This window comes from Peromyscus leucopus, chromosome 10 (assembly GCF_004664715.2).
Source record: "Peromyscus leucopus breed LL Stock chromosome 10, UCI_PerLeu_2.1, whole genome shotgun sequence".
Classification (NCBI taxonomy): Eukaryota; Metazoa; Chordata; class Mammalia; order Rodentia; family Cricetidae; genus Peromyscus; species Peromyscus leucopus.
Window position 1 is genome coordinate 30,451,486 of NC_051071.1, and position 22,001 is coordinate 30,473,486.

The window sequence follows — 22,001 nt, forward strand, 5'->3', positions numbered from 1 at the left end:
AGGTTATGGGAAAACCCTTTTCTATTTTAAACATCACAAACATTTAAATATTGTATTTTATCATGCTCTATCACTGTTTTCAGTGATCAACTAGAGGGCCCTGGATTACCTCCTCCCAGAATAATAAGGCAGTCCCAGGAATTCTTCAGGCCACTCCAAAAACCACTCCTGAGTGGTTTGCCACACATAATAAAGGGTGCACTTGAGGGGCAGCATCCAATGACCAGTTCTGGCGAAAGACCTTTGTGTTTTTCAAAAGTTCAATAAGCAGCAGAAGTGACCATGACCACAATGTGTTTGAAACATTATAGCATGTTTCTTCAAGAGACAAAGTGTCTAAAAACTAGATGGTAAAACTTATAATTTCTTAAATTAAAAACTGTAGACAGGAGAGGTTAACAGTCAAAGTAAAATAAGCATGGATTCTATATTATTGTTTCATAAATAACCCTCAAGGTATAGGGAAATTCAGTAATGCAGAATTGAGAAACCTGAATCCTCTGTGCTGTTCTGCATGCAGTTTGTGTTTGCTTTACCTGTACTGGGGTCTCAATTCCTGGTCACTGGTCACATTTAAGTGACATATAGAAAACCAATGGAGCTGAAGATGCAAGGGAAAGGGGGGCTAATTTATCTTCATCTTAGTGGTCAATACATGTGCTGCTGGTTAGTGCAGAGAAAGTGGACAAAGCCTCACAGTGGACAATCACCACTTCTCAAAAAAAAAAAAAAAACCCTCACACCCGACCCTGCTAAGTTCCCACAAATGTAAAGCAAGCAATCATCAGTATCAGGCAATTCTGTTCTCAATCAAAAACATTTTGTATGGCTCTTGGCGCTGCCACTTACCAAAGATACTCACACTCAGCTCCAATTTCCTTCACGATGGGGGATGATTCTTCTTGCATCAATTGGTATAAAAATAAAACAGTTCATGTGACAAGTCCTGGAATCCTCCATGACTGAGCAAGCCTATAAAGGCCATTCTCTCCCCTCTCCCTGCTCATTCATGGTCAGTTCAGACTTTATAAACACACAACTACAGAATTTTCTCTGTACCATAGACCTTTCTAATTGCTGTCCTTAGATGTTCACAGTCCACATGGAAAATTAAAAACTTCTGAATGTCTTTAAGTTTCCATACACATTTAAAAACCAGCACAAAAGGGCCAAAGAGGTATGGCTTATCCCTTAACTGAAGGTGAAGCCTTGGCAAATTTAGTTCAGCCATGGACTTCAATCAACCATAGCATTTAGAACAGCACCACCAACAAATATCTCTCCTAAGAGCCCCCCAAAATCCTTGAGAGTTCAGGTATCATTTATTAAACTTTATCTTCTCTTAAATGCCCTTACCCACAAACATTAGGCATATGCTGACAGGAATAGGAAGCTGGACAAGGATAAAGGGCTTATCACCTTCAAGGGCTTAAAGGAGTGTTAAATTGTTTTTAAAAAATTAAAATAGTAACCTAATCAGTACAGTCAGAGGCAGACACAGATGTTCCACCAGATCTAGGTCCCACATTCCATCATCTTGAACAAATACTTTCTCTTTCCTCAATTTAATTTCCTTAAACATACAGGATATGAACTTTTCTAAAATCTCTAACAGCTCTAAACTTAAGTGTCCAAAATTTCTGCACACACTGATAGCAAGTCTCCAGAGACGGGACATTTGCTTATACTGAAGGACATGAGGAAGACAAACCCAAAGCTGTCCTTTACTGAGTACTCTCGTGGCTTATAAAAAACAATAGAAGACTCACAGAGATATAAAAGTTGTGCCTTGAGGTGCAGGACAGGAAGGGGAAGGAACCATCCTAGAAGCACTGCTGTTAAGTTTTTAGCTGTGGAGTTGAGGCAAGCTTTATGTTTCTGTGGATTGAGGAGTGGCTCATTCTTACTTCAGTAGCAAGTATGTGCTCAGCACTGGACCTCAGCACAAAACACTGCACAATTATGACCAAGACAGAGCAGGCAGCAGACACTGGGGGAGAAAAGAAAGGGAAAGGAAGGGGGTGGGGGAGAGGAAGGACAAGAGGGGAAGGGAGGATTCCTGGCAGTGAGTAGACTTATGAGCCAATAGATAAGAATGAATCCACAGTTTTATGTGCACAGAGACAACAGTGGCATGAGCTAGGTAGAAAAATGGGCTACAGCTTACTGAGCCCCAGAAATGGCCCAACAAAATAAACTAGGAACTCTTAAATGACTGACTACACAGGATTGCTACGCACTTGTTCAAATCTACTTTGTTTTACTGTAACAAAAAGGAAGGTGGATGAATGAAAATTCCAGAAAATGTAATTTAAATAAATTTATTTATGAGAGAAAAACATCTGAACATCAGGTACAGTGTGATCAATCCACAATGATTCAAGGATGTCATGACTCATCTGGAAGCACTCTCATGCAGTCTGTAGGAGATTCATGTGGAGGATCAGCTGAACCATTTATCAAAATTCATAAAGCCATCTAAGCCAAATATGATAAAATATGCAATGACCATGATACAGTAATAAAAATACAATATCAAATACTCACTACTTGTGAGTTATAAACTACAATATAAACAAGTTAGGCTCCTTTTAAAAATGAAAAAATATTTCTATTACAGCCTCATTTGAAGCACTCACTTTCAATTAAATGCAGCTTTGTATAGTTTACTCTTAATAGCCAGCAAAGGAACACTTTCTTGAGTAACTGTTTCACCATCGGTGCTCTGAAGTACACTTTCACATACATGAGTTCAGATAGAAAATGATGATCAAAGCTTGGAACATCTTCATATCTGGTTAAACTTTTTATATTTAGGAAAAAAGTAGTGAGGATGTAAAGAAGCAATGTGGTTCTTCTGGAGCAAAGAGATGGTCTCAATCCAGAGAATTGACTCTCCATTCAGATTTCAAAATGTGTGGTCCCGAAGCTGAATTCCTTCCAGTCCAAGGAGGTACCCACTATTGTGGGGCGACTTAAGGATGAAGGAGTGGAGCAAGAGGAAAGTTTGAGTTGACTACAGAAATGGTCACTGATAAAAACATGTTCCTACACAGCCTGGGCTCAGTCCTGGGGAAGAACAGCCAAAACTATTAATACAGTGTGTGCTCACTGAACTGCACACATGGAACTCCGAGGTGGGTTAACAGTTCTTGACATGGGCTCCTGGTTGTAGTTTACAATATCTGCCTTCACCACCCTCTGCCATGAGAGAAAAGAGATATTATCAGAACATCAGAAAAAGCTCCTGAACATCTATTATTTTCTGAGCTCTAACGAACTTTTAATAACAAAAATCATAGATAAAACAGGAGTTGGGTATTAAAAACAGTTGGTCAGAACTAATAAATAGCCAGGTTTAGGGTTTTCTTATTTGCCTTCATTTTTCTTTTTAAGGAAGCAATTCAGTTATAAGTCACATCTGGTTTTCTTAGCATTAACTGAGGCTATCACAAGTCATATTAAAAACTCACAAATCAATATGATGATTTAAATCCTGGTTTTAATTTTAGTTAAAGTTAAAATCATTCATGCATATTTAGTAAATAGATAAGACATCAGCATTTCTAAGATTTTCATTACTTTTTACTTTCATGATCATTACACTTTGTAAAGTTGAAATAGAGATGTGTTTTAAAGGACCCACATATAGAGCAGAAGTGTCCTGAGTAACCCCACTGTTAAAAACATTTCCAGTTTTCAAAACATTCCTCTCAAAATACTTACTTCCAAATAGTTCACTATGGGTTATGCATAATGACTCTAATAAAATATGACATAGTGAGGAATTTAGAAAATCACCTCATATCCATGTATATAAGTCAATTTAAACCAAAAGATACTTTCACTTTTCCTTCCATCTCATACTCAGTCTAAAACAATGAATTTAGTAAAATGACTAATACTCGTCTCTCAGCAAAAATTGAAATTAAAACAAACCCTCTATTGATTTCAGATTTTACTAAGTCTATGCACACAAACAGAGAAGGGCAGTTCAAGCCTTACTTTAAAGTAATTTAAAATAACCTTTCAAATGCCATCTATTTCAGGGGAAAAAATGGTATAAGAATTACTAATGAAATAATCACTTCAATCCTCTGCACTGTGTGTGTGATAAACACCCATAAAGATCAACGTGTTTGGAAGTAATTGAAATGGTACTTTAATTTGTTCTCAACTTCTTTTTTAACTTGTAAGTTTCCTGGCAAAGGACCAACTTTTCAAAATTCTAAACCATGACTTAGGTCATTTTATTTATAGTGTTCTTTCATAAGGAAGAACAGAATAACATAACTAGCCCCTACCCCGCTCCCCAAAAGGCAGTAATTCACCCATAAGTACCTGCACTATTGTACTGAACAGACTCTACTCTGAGAAGAGCTGAAGTGTTGATTATCTTCTTCCGGGTACTTGACTATTTCTGCCCTGACAATATGCTGTCAATTCCGTACAACATAAACAAGATGAAGGAGAAAGAAAAAAAAAAAGAGAAAAAGAGAAAGACAAAATGAAAAGCATGTTTAATGACTGACAATAGAAGGGAACACCAAAATAGAAAAAGAAAATTAACACATGAATTTAAACATGTCACAAAAGAATCAGCAGGATGTGTACACATAAAAGAAAAGAAAAGTAGGAGATCTCCAATAAGCATTACTCTTTATAATTCTGTTCAGCCACTGAAATAGAAGCCCCTGGACTTCTCGGTATTACCGAGGACTATGAAGACTTACTGGACTTGTCTATGCTAAAGTGAAAGTGTTTGTTCATTTCCTTTGACAAACATTACTGATGCTCTACTATGTTAGTCACTCTGCGCTGGGAGTGCATAAGTAAACCACCTGAAAGATTTATTCACATGTTACTATAGACCTAGTGGGCAAAGACCACACAACCATTTGTCATACAAGTTAAGTGCTTTGATAGTGAAAGTAATGCTCTGGGGACACAAAGGAGGATGGAAACTCAGTTGTTTCAAAAATCAGAGGTAGTCAAAGCGCTCGCCTTATATTTAAGGCAACTTTTTTTTTAATTTTACAACACCATTCAGTTCAACATAATAGCCACAGATTCCCCTGTTCTCCCCCTCTCGCCCCCCCCTCCCGCTCCCCCCAGCCCACCCTCCATTCCCACCTCCTCCAGATCAAGGTCTCCCCCGAGGACCGGGGTTGACCTGGTAGACTCAGTCCAGGCAGGTCCAGTCCCCCCCTCCCAGACCGAGCCAAGCGTCCCTGCATAAGTCCCAGGATTCAAACAGCCAACTCATGCAACGAGCCCAGGACCCGGCACCAACGCACAGCTGCCTCCCAAACAGATCAAGCCAAATGACTGTCTCACCCATTCAGGGGGCCTGATCCAGTTGGGGGCCCCTCAGCTTAAGGCAACTTTAATAGCAAGGTTCACCCATCGGTTTGCATCGAGAGTCAAAAATCAGAGGTAGATACATGCCCTTTACAGCTTTCATATTTATACTTATTACTCGCCCAGGGTTTCCTCTGCTGCTTACTTCCCACTCTTTCTGACCCCATATTTCTGAATTTCATATAGAAATCACTTCAAATGCAGTTGTGAGCCATGTTAAAAAAAAATCATGAAATACAATATTAAAGTACAACAATTGTTTCTTTCCAGAGTTTTGCTAACTAAACAAAAGCACGGTACTACACGCTAGCTGTTCTCTCCTTCAAGACAGGACTTAATGGGATAACTATGTATAGAGAAGGAATAAGCTCCTCACATCTTCATACCTGAAACCAGGAGTACTCTTTGCATGAGTGCATGGACCTCATTTCAGAAGGTTCTCCCTTCCTAATTCCTAACCTCTTATATGAAAACACATTAACTGGAGTGGCTGTTTGTGGAGACATTTCTTAATAAACATTTGATAAACACTTGAGAATAAATGAGCAGGACTCTGTATTATACAAACGTGTGAAGTTAGTTGAGTTCTATGTAAGTTTTCTAGTGGGCAGTATTAACTTCTGGACAAGATTCTTCACTTCCCAGGCACTTGGTCTGATGCTGCCAACAGAAGCATTGCCAACTGACAGATGAGGTACAAGTAACAGTACATCAGTGAAAGGTATGCCATAATCTGACTCCCTCAATCTAACTGATTCATGACAAACTATGGATTACAATGAAGACAAGGAATTTTCATCACCAGCAAATAAGTCATTGATCAAACAAAACACTGTTTTAAGCCCTACTCATAACTATAGCCAGGTTACTGACCTATGTGTAAGACACTGGGGTCAAAGAACTAATATAAATGACTAGCTTTCATCATTCATTTTGTCAAATTAATTAATAATCCACAAGGTAAGTTTTCCTTGGAGTCTTGACTGTTGGACATGAAGCTATGTGCCACGTTTCCAAACCTGAAGCTGCAGCAAAGGGTTTGCAGATTCAAAGCTTTGCTTATTGAGAGTAGAAAAAATGTCATTTCCATATCATAAACTTCACAGTAGGTGGATTCACAACATACAATTTATTTAACAAATTTTAATGTTTTTAAGAAAAATATTATCTACAAAACCCCAGCATCTATTTTTGGAATGATAGCATAATTTCATTTCTCTCTGCTTTTGGTCAATGGAGGGAAATAATGAAGTGACCCTAGAAGGAAAGGAGCCACAAGTGAACAGCAGCTTCACCCTATCTCCTCAAAGAGCATTTGCAGGGTATGCTAGACATAGAAGTGTGGCCAATCAAGAGCTTGAGGAAAAAAGCAACCTGAACCAAGGGTCAAAAGTAAAAAGAATATACACGGACTCTTTGGAGAGTGTTAAAGTTACATTTCCTTAGTTACACAGCTACATCTTAACCCAGGTAATACTTACCATTACAGACGATGAGATGAACACACTGAAAGCTAAAACACTTGCTACTATTATGTATTTATAAAAATCAACCACTAATCTAGGAATTGTAGACATTTACATAAATGGCATGTGATCTCCACTTTTGTGCTGTGGAAGTCTAGCATAGAAACAGATGTGTGAACTTTAAAAACAATTATTTTGTCACACTGGGGATAATGGCCAGGGCCTCACACATTCCCAGCCCCTTACATTTTTGATTAATATAAAGAACATGATTACCATATGATACATGGATATAGCATGTTATAAAACAGTAATTTTCACACAGTAAACACTAATGATGTAATAATAAAGCTCCTGTCCTTCTTTCATATAATACACCACTATATGCAGCCAGTAACACTCACAGCTTTGCACTAAAGTTTCATGTCCTCAGTCTTCACAACCTCCTACTCTATAAAGCATTAGCTACATTGTGTCTAAGATCTCAAAAAAAAGTTTTTTTAAACTGAGATTGGATCTTACTATGTAGCTCTAGCAGGTCTGGAACTTGCTATATAGACCAGTTTGGCCTTGAACAAGACAGCCTCCACCTCTGGAGTGCTGGATTAAAGGTATATATCACCACACCCAGAAGTTTTAAAGTATTTCAAAACATAAATTTAAAAAGTAAATAGAAAAAAAAAGAATGGGATATGGTGAATATCTACAAGTAAAAGAATGAAAGTATATCCTTTCACAAAAAAAAAGTATATCCTACACAAAACATCCTACACAAAGTCAATTCAAAATGGACCAAAGACCTTAATATGGATCTTTGAAGCTGCTAAGGAAAACATATAAGGAAGACACTTCAAGATACAGACAAAGGCAAGGACTTTCTGCAAAGAACTCAGGGAATAACAGCAAGAATATTAAACAGTTTCTCCTTGGTAAATGAATAGCTGAGTGAAGTGACAGCTCATAGAATGAGAGAAGATCTTTGCCAGCTATTCCTCTAATAGAGGATTTTTATCTACAACATATTAAGAACAAACAAAAAGAAGCACTCATCAAACAAACAATCCAATCAGTAAACAGGCAAGTAAAAACAACATGAAAAATGGTCAACATCCTAGTCATAGAGTAATGCAAATCAAAACTATGGTAAGATTCTGTCTCACCATAGTCGAGATGGCTAACATTTAAGAAAACAAAAGACAATAAATGCTAGTAAGCAATGGTGGGGAGGGCAATGAACCCATGCACCGCTGGTTAGAATGTAAGTTGTTCCAAATGGTCTGAAATTCAGTATGGAGAGTCTTTAAAGAAATAAAAATAGACCTACCATATGATTCAGCTATACTACGGTCCCTAAGGCAATATACTATAAAGATCCCTGTATATCCATGTTTAGTGCAGCACTATTCATGGAATAGGGAATTAGGAGTGGAACTGGAATGCAGCACTATACATAGAATATGTAATTAGGTAATCAGAGATATATAAAAAAGTACAAATGACCAGTAAATACATGAAAATGCTTTCAACATCCTTAGCTATCAGGAAAATGCAAATCAAAACTACACTGAAATTCCATCTCATCCCAGTCAGAATGGCTACTGATTAAAAAAATAATTCTGGCAAGGATGGGAGTGGATACCTCTATAAACTGCTGGTGGAAATGTAAACTAGGGAAGCCACTATGAAAATCAAAGAACTGAAATTGAACCTACTATGCAATCCAGCAATATCACTCTTCAGAATATATGCAAAGGAACCTAAGTCAACATACTACACAGATACTTACAAACCCATGTTTATGGGAGAACTATTCATAACAGCCATTATTCAGATCAGACTAAGTATCAAGCAACAGGTGAATAGATAAAAAGATGGATGCATGTACACTTTGTAGTTCAGTTCAGCCAAAAAGAAGAATGAAAGTATGTCATTTTCAGGCAAGCAGATAGAACTGGAGATGAGCATGTTAAGAGGAATAAGCCAAAATCACAAAGATAAATACTACATTTTCTTTCATATGCCTTTCTATATAAAATATCTGGCATGAAATATATATAATATATACATATATATGTTTATATATATTATACATGTATGATACATAAGTAAAAGAGGACTAGTGGGAGGGAAAGAGAGCTAGTTCTAACTGCTTTAACACATATTCATATGGACATAGCCAAGACAGTACACTACAGAACTAATTTATAATATAATCAAATAAATATTGAAAGATGTGAAAAGATAACAGTTGTTTTTAGCTGCATGAATGGTAGATAAAGAAATTTGGGGAAAATGTTAGTTTATTGCTTCTAAACATATTACTCTTACTCAAAGTCTTCATTTTATGAAATGTATGACTTACAGAGCAGTTTACATGGCATTTTTAAGCTCTTGACTGCTGATATTTATTATAAGACTGTCTAGGAATAGTAAAAGAACACAGAAAACATTAACTAATAATGTTATTAAAATAACAAAATAATATCAAGAAATAATATTATTACATGTACTTTAAAGATGAACAGATAACCCCAAAGAAGCTTACAAGCAAGGCCTAAAAAGGCAGGAGGAAGCGAACAGAGGCTATAAAGTGAGGTCACCTTTCAAACAAGCAAGAAGAAATACAAAACAGGATTCTCTGAACCTTAGTCCATTAAGTAAGAACTGATAAAAAATTTTATTCCTTTTTTCCCACCAAAAGGAACAAAATCACAAAACTACCATTATTCTGTAAAAATTAATCTTCCATGGTTTTCAATAAACAGTCATTTATACATATAATCTATTCCTAAGGTTTCTGGTCATTTGTACATAAAATAAATGGAAAAGAATTGATGCATAAAAATTAATGTCACAAGAAATGTATTACTTTTTAAAATATAAATTTTAAGATAATCACCTGTGACTGTTCTATTTCTGCTTTGTTTAATTTGATTCCCAGGATTTCTGCAGCAACTTTCTGAAAACACAGGAAGACCTACATAACAAAATAGGTTTAAATGATTTAAAGCAGGCATGCTTCAGGTACCTTCAAATACACTGAACTTTCTAAAGAAGGATAAACAACAAGTACTCCAAAAATGGCCCATGTGTCAAATATGGGAAGACATAAAATGAAATCATTTTTAAAGGATTAAACCACACTTTGAAAATCCAAGTAATTCACTGAATTAGTCTAAACAGGCATTTATTACTAAAAACATTTTTAAAGAATGTTTAAAGATTTATTCTTTGTGTTTGAGTGTTCTGACTCATGTATATATGTACAGCATATGTGTACCTGGTGCCTGTCAGAAGCAGGTGTCAGATTCCCTAGAAATGGAGTTTACTGATGGTTATGAGGCACCATGTGGATGCTGGGAACCAAACCCAGGTCCTCTGCAAGAGCAGCAATATTCTTTAACAGCTGAGCCATCTCTCTAGCCCAATTTTTAAGGATTTAACATAAAAATTACAATGATAAATGTAAAAAACACACCAACTCATCTAATAGCATAATAAAACCCCACAATTCCTGAAGAAAATGAAAAGAAGTTCATGTATACTTTACTGCTCTGGTGTTTGACTGTCAGTTCTATGCTGATCTCTTGAGCTGGCTTTAGTCTGTTTTAACAGGTCTTTCTCTCCAAACCATTAATACTTTTGGTTCTCTTATCAATGTCAAAACTCTTCATTACTCTCTAAGTAAAACAACTTGGTACTATTTACTGTATTTCATCAGTTTGGGGTAAAGGAGTGATAATGTCCATTATAGCTATACACTATGAGCATTTTTATAAACACTCTTTCATATGTGGTTGGCTTTTCCCAGGTCCTCTACAATCTCAGGAGCTTCAGGCCTGACCATTTCTCCTGTGTAACTTACCTTTGCTCCAAAACTATCCTACTAGGCTCCTACCCCAATTCATCTCAGGATCACTTACTGAATATAAGTCACAACTTTACTAACTTAATTATTTCTAGGAGACTGGAGAGATGGCTCAGAAGTTAAGAGAAATTATTGCTCCACCAGAGGACCTAGGGTCATTTCCCAGCAACTACATGATAGCTTACAATCATAGGTTAACTCCAGTTCCAGCAGACACCATGCCCTCTTCTAGCCTCTGTGGGGTCCTCCTGTACACACATGGGCCACATAAAAAGACTCAAACAGGCAAACATATACACATAAGTTAAAAATAAATAAATACATCTTTAAACAATGATTTTTTTTTTAAATTAACAGTCATAAGCAAGGCCCTGGATTTGAGCCCCAGCATCAAAAGAAAGGAAAAGAAAAACTAAGTCAAACAAAACCTGGACAGCAGCCAGGCATGCTGACTCAGGCCTTTATCCCAGCACTCAGGAGGCAGAGGCAGATGAACTCTGAGTTTAAGGCCAGCCTGGCCTACAGAGCAAATTCGAGGCCAGCCAAAGCTACATAAAGAAACCCTGTCTTGAAAACCAAAAAAACAAAAAACTTGGACAGTGACAAATATTTACAAGACATGTAACAATCTGTTATTATCCATAATATGAAATATGGACATAGTATTGTTTAAAACCAATGAAAAACATATGCTGTTAAGTAGAAAATGAATAGCTAATAAAATTTTATGAATTTCAACCTAAACTCTCATCAAGAAAATTCAAAATTAGTAGGGTTTTTATTGTTATTGTTGTATTCTTATTTGTACTGATCTACAACTTTAGCAAAGGTTTGAAAAAAAATAAATCCTTTAGTATTACAAGGATTTGTATAGCAATCTTATAATGCTAGGAAAAGAATAGGTTAATTTAGTCTTTCTAGCAAGCATCTGACAACATGCTTCAATCTCCTGTCATAGTCTATCTAGAGGAAATAAAGCATCAAAAGTTATTAACAAAATTTCATAATAAAACTCATATTTGAAATTTAGAAAAAACCCTACATGTCCAACAACAATGGTTCATGATTAAGTATATTTCTGAACATTTAGTAGATGACTAAATTTATTTTAACATTAAATGATATGGAAATGTTTTACAGATAAAAATATTAAATAAAAACAGAACATTATAAAATTATTTCTAGATCAGGATCTGAATGTTTAATAATGAACATTTGTTATGGTTAAAATGGTGGGCCTGGACTGTCACTACTTGGGCTCACAAACTGTATCTCTACCACATAGTATCTATGTAGACTGAGGCCTGTGATGTGAGCTCTAGAAGATAATCTACACAACAGAGATAATCAGAATAATAAAATAACCATCACAAAGTAAGCAGCAGTAATTACAGTGAGGCCTTCAGACAAAGAACACTAAAGAATTATCTGAGACTCTGAATGGGCATCTCTGGAGGCCAAACTATGAGTACTCGGGTATTTTATAATTCTTGTTAAATCAACTATAAAATTAATTTTCCCAAAATAAGCATTCTCATCTATTTTATTTATGTCTTCCTTCCAAACATATCCAGTGTTCCTTGTTAGGAAGCAGAATTGTACTCCCTGGAACACTGGAAGATAAAGCATCACTTACAACACACTCCACTGTTTTACTTACTGAGTCTCCTGTCTTGGCTGAAACAAAGTGGCTACTAAAACCGTTTTCCTGGCAAAATCGTAAGTGTTTATCAGGTTTTACTGTTCGCATATGCTCCAAGTCAACTAGAAAAAAATGTTAAAGAGAGAACAAAAATAAATATTAGAATCAAAGTATTTTTTTAACATGTTTAAATTTGACTTAGTTTGCAATATCATCTCCCACTGTGTAATCCTAGGCAACTTTCTAACTTCTTTGTGCCTCAGTTTCCACATTTATAAACTGTGAATAATAAATATACCTACTTAATATGATATTCTTTCAAAATTACCCCATGAATAGTGAACAAAGTTTGGCAATGTGCTCAATCAAAAATATGTACTGTTACTATTACTATAGAATCACCTATATAAATTCACACACCATGACAAAGTTCAAAACACATCTGCTCAATGTAGTGCATTAAAGCACAGTTATTTACTGAAGATAGGTTGTACAAGCATAAGCATATTTGGCTATAAAGTTTATTTATAAGATAATTTAGTCATTAGAACAGTTCTGAAATAATTTATATTACATAGTTACATTATTCACAACCAGTTTATTTTCACAAAGATGCAGCTGATTTCCAAACCATTAAGTATTCACTTTCAGAATAATGAGTAAGATATACTTCCTGGACTTTAAAGCAATGTGTAACAATAATAACTAAAAAATAAGAATGCACCAGGGCAGTGGTGGCTCATGCCTTTAATCCCAACATTTGGGAGGCAGAGCAGGTGGATCTCTGTGAGTTCAAGGCCAGCCTGGTCTACAAAGAGAGTTCCAGGACAGCCAGGGCTACACAGAGAAACCTTGTTTCGAAAAACAAAAACAATATGCCCAAGAGTGGTATAGCTGGGTCTTGGGGGAGATTGATTCCCAATTTTCTAAGAAAGCACCACACTGATTTCCAAAGTGGCTGTACAAGCTTGCATTCCCACCAGCAGTGGAGGAGAGTTCCCCATCCTCTCCAGCATAAAGTGTCTTCAGTGCTTTTGATCTTAGCCATTCTGACAGGCGTAAGGTGGTATCTGAGAGTCATTTTGATTTGCATTTCCCTGATGATTAGGGATGTTGAGCAATTCCTTAAATGTCTTTCAGCCATTTGAGCTTCCTCTGTTGAGAATTCTCTGCTTAGCTCTATAGCTCATTTCTTAATTGGACTGTTGGGCATTTTGATGTCTAATTTCTTGAGTTCTTTATATATTCTGGATATCAGCCCTCTGTCAGATGTAGGGTTGGTAAAGATCTTTTCCCATTCTGTAAGCTGTCACTTTGTCTTGTTGACCATGTCCTTTGCTCTATAAAAGCTTTTTCGTTTCAAGAGGTCCTATTGATTAATTGTTTCTCTCAGTGTCTGTGCTACTGGTGTTATATTTAGGAAGTGATCTCCAATGCCAATGCATTCAAGACTACTTCCATGAGAATAAGAAGAAGCAAAGTGCTAGAGAGGTCCCTAGAAATCCACAAAAATACCTCCACAATAGACTATTTGGCAATGGTCGAGAGAAAGCCCAAACTGACCTACTCTGGTGATCAGATGGCCAAACACCCTAACTGTCATGCTAGAACTCTAATTCAATGACTGATGGAAGCAGATGTAGAGATCCACGGCCAGGCCCCAGGTAGAGCTCCAGGAGTCCAATCGGTGAGAAAGAAGAGGGATTGTATGAGCAAGAGTTGTTGAGACCATGATTGGAAAAAGCACAGGGACAAATAGCCAAACTAGTGCAAACACATGAACTATGAACCAATAGCTGAGGAGCCCCCAACTGGATTAGGCCCTCTGGATAAGTGAGAGAGTGATTAGCCTGAACTGTTTAGGAGGCTCCAGGCAATGGGACTGGGACCTGTCTTTAGGAGGACTGGGGAATCCATGGCTGATATGTAAAATTAAATTAAATTATAAAATTAAAAAAAGAAAAACAAAAACAAACAAAAAAAAGTATAAAAAAAGGAAGAACGCATGAATCTGAGGTGAAGAGTGTGTTGGGAAGAGGTGGAGTTTGAAAATGATGTAAATACAGCGTTCATGTATGAAGTAATAAATCTCATCTTGTCTTCTCCCTTTTATTCAGTCTAGACTCTAACCCACTCCCAGTGGGCACCCCAATCAGCCTAATCTAAATAATCTCTCGTCAGCATCCCTCCTAGGTGATGCTAGATCCCATCAAGAAGGCAATCAAGATTAACCATCACATGAGGTAGTAGAACTAATTATGCAGTATGATAGGTTTGTCATTTAGACTAAAGTGGAGATAGCTTGAACAGGCCAACTTTTGGTATTTGCTAGATTGTATTTCAATGTTGAAATCAAGGAAACTGGCATACTGTGGAGAAATAAAGAAAAATGCTGTATGTTCTCAAAATAGTTAAAAATGAATGATTTGTCTACTTTGACTAGGATAAAAATAAATTCTGAAAAGATAACATTACCTTTCCATGAATACCAGAAATCACTGTGCTTTTAAGGATACTGTCTCTTCAACACCAATTGTTAAAGAAGCTACTCATTGCTTTTCTCTTTTCCCAAGTCAAATTATGAGTTGAACCTAAGAACTACCAACAGCAGTTTTCTCATTATGATCTGTTGTAAGGTTTACTATGATGCTATTCTAGAGTTTGCTTCCACACAGCAAGAATTATCCAAGAATTAGAGAAGCCTTCAAATAAATGCTGAGTGCCATCACATTTGCTAAACATGGAGCCTTCCAAAGACAATCCAGAGAGCCCAGAGAAAAACTCATTCATATGCCAAGACAATCTCTAACAAAAGGGTCAAGACCATTCAGTGTAGAAAGGACAACCTCTTCATGAAATGGTACTGGAGAAACTAGTTACCCACTTGCAAAAGAATGAAGATGGAAGCTACACATATGTAAAAACTTAACTCAAAATGGATTATATATCTGAATGTAAGATTCAAAGCTCAAACCGTTAAAAGGAAACAGGAAAAAGCTTCACGGCATTGGAATTAATATGAATTTCTCAGATATGACATTGAAAATACAGCAGCAGAAAAGACAAAAAGACAAGATGGAACTACAGCACACTTACACATCAAAGCACACAATCAACAAAGTGAAGAGAGAATCTACAAAATGGTAGATACATGCAAATTACATATTGGATAAGATATTAATATGAAGAAGATATTTTGTATTTTAATTTTGTAATATATTTTTGTCCTACAACTCAAACAACAGAAAACACACTCAATAATAGGCCAATGACTTTCAGGACATTTCTTCCAAGGTGAAAGTATCATCTAAGACATAAAAGACGACAGAGAGAATACCTCACATCCGTTGTAGAATGACTGCCATAAAAAAAATTGCAGTGTTGGTGAGAATGTGCAAAAATTGAAGCCTTTGTGCACTAAGGTAGAACTATAGAATGGCACAACTGTTGAAGAAAACAATACAAAAGATAATTAGAAAATCTAAGGCCTTATTACCATATGATTCATCAATCTTACTTCTGTAAGTATGCTCAAAATTGAAAGTAGGGTCTCAAAAAAATTTTTGCATACCTGTACTCATAACAGCACCAGACACAAGAGCCAGGAGGTGGAGATAAACCCAAATGTCCATCAATGGTTGGGTAAACAAAATGTGGTAGATACAAAATGGTTATTATTCAGCCTCAAAAATGAAGGAGCTCCTGCCTCAGTTTACAACATGTAGTTATCAGGCTACTTGAAACATGCCAGTCATCAATAGAATAGTAATACTGTATAATTCCAGCTGCAGCAAAAATTTTTTTTTTTTTTTTTTTTTTGGTTTTTCGAGACAGGGTTTCTCTGTGTAGCTTTGTGCCTTTCCTGGAACTCACTTGGTAGCCCAGGCTGGCCTCGAACTCACAGAGATCCACCTGGCTCTGCCTCCCGAGTGCTGGGATTAAAGGCGTGCGCCACCACCGCCCGGCTGCAGCAAAAATTTTTATATCCAAACAGATGATCTCTACTGTTGAATTTTATTGACCAAGAAAGATGATGAGATCACATACAAGAAGCTGTCTCATTTAAGTAATAACTGTTTCAGGCTGGAGAGATAGCTCATCAGTTAATTGAACTTGCTGCTCTTCTAGAGGATCTGAGTTTGGTTCCTAGCATCCACACTGCAGCTCATAATTGTTTGTGACTCCAAGTCCAGGGGATCTCTTCAGGCACCCACACATACATGGCATACACAGAGACACATGTACATAAATAAAAACAGAATTAAAAAAAAAAAACTAATCCTAACTTCTTAACTGTCTGTATTAAAACAAATGTACAGGAAACCTGGGCTGAATATAATCATAGTTCTTCCCTGGACAGGAAGTAAAGTGTGATAGTAAAAAACATCCTCTTGCCAGGCATGGTAGCACATGCCTTTAATCCTAGGACTCAGGAGGCAGAGGAAGGAGGATCTTTGAGTTTGAGGTCAGCCTGGTCTACAGAGCAAGTTCCAGGGCAACCAGGGCTTCATAGTAAAACTCTGTCTCAAAACATCAAGGGGTCATCCCTGAAAAACATACAAACAAGTAACATTATGCAGATTGAGCAGGCTGTGCTTACATATTTAGAAACACACACAAAGTCCTTGTGGGTAACATGTATCAGAAAACCTTCAAATGTTCCTGTTTAATTCAAAGCACTTCCACTGACCACATCGGTGTTAACTGTTTCTAAATTCATAAAGTATTCAGAAGAAAATTATGAATGATAAAAATGCTATGCTCTCACAGATGTCATAAATATTAAATTTTTCTGCTACCATGTTGTATACACAAATGACTGTCATCATCACCTTTAAATTTAAGAGTAGAAGGCAGTGCATGTATACACAGGCAGTCAAGTTTTTTCTTCCTTCTTCAAGTCATAACAATGCTACACATTTATCAATCTAATGATTCAGATTAACTACAGGCTGTGAAAACCACACAGAACAACAAAAATCATAAGAGGTATTTCAATTATTTATTTAAAACAGGTAATACACGCTGGAGAGGTGGTTCAGTGGCTAAGAGGAGTGTAGTGCTCTTGCAGAGGACCCAGGTTCAGTTCCCAGCACCCAGTTCACAACTGTTTATAACTCTAGTTCCAGAGGATCTGATACCTTCTGTTATCCAATGACATTGGGTATGCACACACATGTATGCAGGCAAAACACTCATACACATAAAATAAAAACAAATAAATCAAAAAATGAACAGGTAAAGCTATATCTTAAATTTAAGAAATCAATAGGAGCACCTATTTTGCCACATACTATGCTAACGAACACGAACAAGAAAGAGGTGAACACTATAAATATTATCCTTCATGACTGTAAGAGAAAAGTATGAGAAACAAGTTGACATGTAAATAAAGGAAAGACTCTTCTGAGCATGGTGGTGTACATCTGAGATCCCAGTACTCAGACAGCTATGGCAGGAAGATCATGAGTTTAAGGCCAACCTGACCTCTACTGAGTAAAGTAGGTATCCCAGGCTTCATATGGAGACCCTCCCCTCAAAACTTACCTAAATAAATAAGTGAGGAAATTACAATTATCATAATCCAAAATGGAGGGGCAAAAAGGTGACCAGATAAAGAACATCATAATGAAGAGAGAAATGAGGTGAGCAATTACAAGAATATATGTGAGAACCATGGCACTGTGGAAGACTTTCCTCCTTTATCTCAGATCTAATTTATTAAAATAAGTCAAGCAAGTTAGAAGGTTGGAGGAAAACTATGTTTTATCCACCTTATTCAAGATTTCCACAGTAACTACCTACACAGTTATTGATCATTGTGGCCAAAGACCAGAGTATTCAATATAACAGATTTTTAAAACCTAGATATAGAAAATTTAATCAGAGCTATTGATGAAATTAAATTATGTACAATTTTGAAGTCTGAAAACAGTTTATAACAAACTTGCATTATTTTTATCCTGACCTTAAATTTGGCAGCATTCTGATTTCCCATGTATTTCTTTTCCAATATCCTATCATAATATAATCTATAATTAATATGAAATCAGTTACTTCATGCTTTGAAAAAAAGGGAAAGTGCTCTATGATGTTAATTAGTTATAGTATTAATGTCCAGTGCCTGTCAAAGACAGCATTTAAAATATCAACTATTTTTGCTCCTCATTCCTGCAGCAACAGAATATTCTCTGTGAAAGCTGCCACAACTGAACTTTAAGAAGCAAAAGCAAAATATAAATACAGCACTTGTGCAGATTTTCACAGTAATTTTTAGGTTATCAAGGAAACATCTAGAGTGTTGATCTGGTTATACTCAATTCAAACAAACTACTTGTCACATTAACTACCTCCAGGAAGTTACTCCAAACACAAAATAAACTGTTTATGCCCCTACTCAGATAGATAACATGACAGATTGTTATTAGTTGAAGACAGATGAGATACATTAATTTGATTGTGAGCATGTGTTTAATTTTACCCTGCCATGCACACTCTCTAATGCTGTCTTTCTATGATGCCATTGTAAATCATGCCGTATTAGAAGAATTGCTAACTCATGAAAATAAAAAAAATAACCAGAACTTGACTGTAACTTTGCAGCTTCTTAAACCAACCTTCTTACCAAAGTAATGGCCTTGAATATTACTGCATTACACACGGGGATAAAGCCAGAACACTGAAACATCCAAGAAGCTACTTTAGTTTCTAGTATCAGTTTAAAGATGGGAAGGCAATTTAACATTTTCCCTATTCACTAGCTTTTTACTAAGATGTGTCTTCTTGCCTGTTTCTACTGGCTTGTTTATCCAATAGTTTAAACACATCCTACAATGATGATGCATTCCGTATTTGTTGCAAGCTTTCTCCTTAGATTAAGATCCTCATTTCAGATTGTTCATGATACTTTTGAGAAACAAAAATTAAGGTTTCATAAAGCTCAATATTCTTGAGATAATAAGATTGTTAGTAATTCCCACCATGCTTACAAACTTATTTACAAACAAGTAAACAAAAGAATTTCCAAATACAATAACCACCCAGAAAGTATTGATTGGGTGAAAAAAGTTTTTAGGTTTTTTAAAATAAGGGAGAAAGATTCCCTGGGAACCTGTAGGCCACTCCAACCAGGGAAGAAGGTAGACTAACTGAAGATCTTCACCTCTCCCTCCATTCCTCCAAATCCATTCCTACTTGTCTTATTGCCAGCTCTGTAGCAGACCACCTGCTGCAGCTTCCCTTCACCTCCCTGCCTCATCGAAGTTTGGTAGCAGACCACCTGCTGAGGTCTTCCCTTCCTCTCTGAGCCCTATCACCAAAGATTACTTAGAACTTCTCCTACAACCTTCTTTATGCCCACTCATTGCATTATCCCTGCCTTCAAATCCATCAGGTATTCCCTAGGAACATGCCAGCCAGGCCTGCCAGAGAAGCAAGTAGGTGAAGAAGGTAAGCAAACTTCAGACCTTCACTCTCCTTCCTCTCCTCCATATCCAATTCCCGAGTCACATTCTCAAGTCTATAGAAGACTACATGTTTTGGCCTCTCACTCTCTGCCCTCATTCCCAAGGGACTAGGCAGATCTGAGAGGACCCTGTTTTTCTCCATCCTATGGACCCACTCTGGTATCCACTAGTCCATCCCCATTACTAAGTGTCAGTTCCCAATACCTAGACACATTTTACCTGGAATCCCCAACAGCCACACCTAGTAGGATTCCAGAATTTCTACCAGGCAACACATAACCATTCCCCCAAGAACTGCAGAGGTAACAAAAAACAAGAAACAAAACACCCACCCAACAAAGACAAGACCAAATATCAGCACCTAAAATTTCAGTCTTCCCAAACTCAGATAGATGCCAGCTTAAAAACACAAGCAATAACAGTCAGGACAATATGTCTCCAATAGGACCCAACAACCCTACCACAGTAGGCTCAAGTATTGCAACATAGCTGAAGCACAAGAGACCGACTTTAATATTGCCTTTATGAATATGACAGAGGTCCTTAAAACGTAAATGAATAAATCCCTTAAAGAAATCTATGAAAACACAAACAAACAGTGGACAGAAATGAACAAAAAGTTCAAGACCTGAAAGTGGAAAGAGAAAATCCAAACTGAGGGAAATCTGGAAGTGAAAAATTTAGGAACTCCAATAAAAACCTCAGAGGCAAGCCTCACCAACAGAATGGATGGAAGAGATGGAAGAGAGAGTCTTAGGCACTGAAGATACAATAGAAGAAATGGATACCACAATCAAAGAAAATGTTAAATCCAAAAGAATCCTGGCACAAAACATAAAGGAAATCTGGAACACTATGAAAAGACCAAATCTAAGAATAACAGGAAAACAGGAAGAAGAAACCCAGTTCAAAGAGATAGAAAATATTTTCAATACAATCATAGAATATTTTCCTAAACTAAAGTGGGATATGTCCATTTAGGTACAAGAAGCATATAGAACACAAATAGATTGGACCAGAAAAGAACATTTTCTTGGCACATAATAATCAAAACACTAAAAAGACAGAAGAAATAAAGAATATCAAAAGCTGCAAGGGAAAAAGACCAAGTAACACATAAGGGCAGACCTATTAGAATAACACTTGACGTCTCAGTGGAGACTCTATGAACCTGAAGGGCCTGAACAGATGTCCTACAGTCTCTAAGAGACCACAGATGTTAGCTCAGACTACTACCTAACAAAACTTTCAATCACCATAGATGGAGCAAATAAAACATTCCATGATAAAACCAAATTTAAGCAATATCTATCTACAAATTTAGCCCTACAAAAGGCACTAAAAGGAAAATCCCAACCTAAAGAGGTTAACCATACTAAAGAAAACACAAGGAATAAAGGATCTCAGAACAACAAACCAAAGAGGGAAAACACACACAACAACAATAATAATAACAAAATAACAGGAATCAACAAATACTGCTCATTGATACCTCTCAACATCAATGATCTCAATTCCCCAATAAAAAGAGACTAACAGAAGGGATACAAAAATAAGATCCATCCTTCTGCATTCAGGAAACAAATCTCAATATCAAGGATAGATATCAGCCAAGGATAAAAGGATGGAAAAAGATATTCAAAGCAAATGGACCCTTTAAGAAGCAGGCTGATGTAGTCATTTTAGTATGGGACAAAATAGACTTCAAACCAAAGCTAATCAAAAGAGATAGGAAGGATGCTACATACTCATCAAAATCCACTAAAGAACATGGCAATTCTTAACATCTATGCCCCAAACACAAGGGCACCCAGGTTTGTAAAAGAAACATTACTACAACTTACATCATCTATTGACCCATACACACTAATAGTAGAAGACTTCAATACCCCACGCTCACCAATAGACAGTTCATCCAGACAAAACTACACAGAAATACTGAAGCTAACTGACATTATAAACCAAACAGACCCAACATATTTACAGAACATTTCACCCAAACACAAAATATACCTTCTTCTCTGTACTTCATGGAACATTCTCCCAAACTGACCACACCTCTTACCATTATGCTATATATATGAGGCACTCAAGAATGAATAAATTACTAAATGAAGGAAGGAATAATTTGAAAACAAAACAAAACAAAAACAAAAACAAGAGTAAACAATATGCGGAGATGTCTACATACACAAGCA

General features: G+C 36.6%; 1 protein-coding gene across 2 annotated transcripts in view; it reads right to left on the minus strand.

Annotated features, from left to right (window-relative positions):
- Positions 1–2,305: 2,305 nt before the first annotated feature.
- Rab28 (RAB28, member RAS oncogene family) overlaps positions 2,306–22,001 on the minus strand; it is a 70,927-nt gene continuing 51,231 nt past the window's right edge. Inside the window, exons 5-8 of one of the 2 annotated variants that reach the window (XM_028857390.1) lie at positions 12,356–12,459; positions 9,727–9,804; positions 4,342–4,436; positions 3,117–3,201 (exon numbers count right to left, since the gene is read on the minus strand). In XM_028857390.1, the coding sequence (XP_028713223.1) occupies positions 4,347–4,436; positions 9,727–9,804; positions 12,356–12,459 (272 nt within the window). In that variant the 3' untranslated portion in view covers positions 3,117–3,201; positions 4,342–4,346. Of the gene's footprint in view, positions 3,202–4,341; positions 4,437–9,726; positions 9,805–12,355; positions 12,460–22,001 lie in introns of both variants that reach the window. The other variant, XM_028857389.1, reaches the window with a different exon arrangement.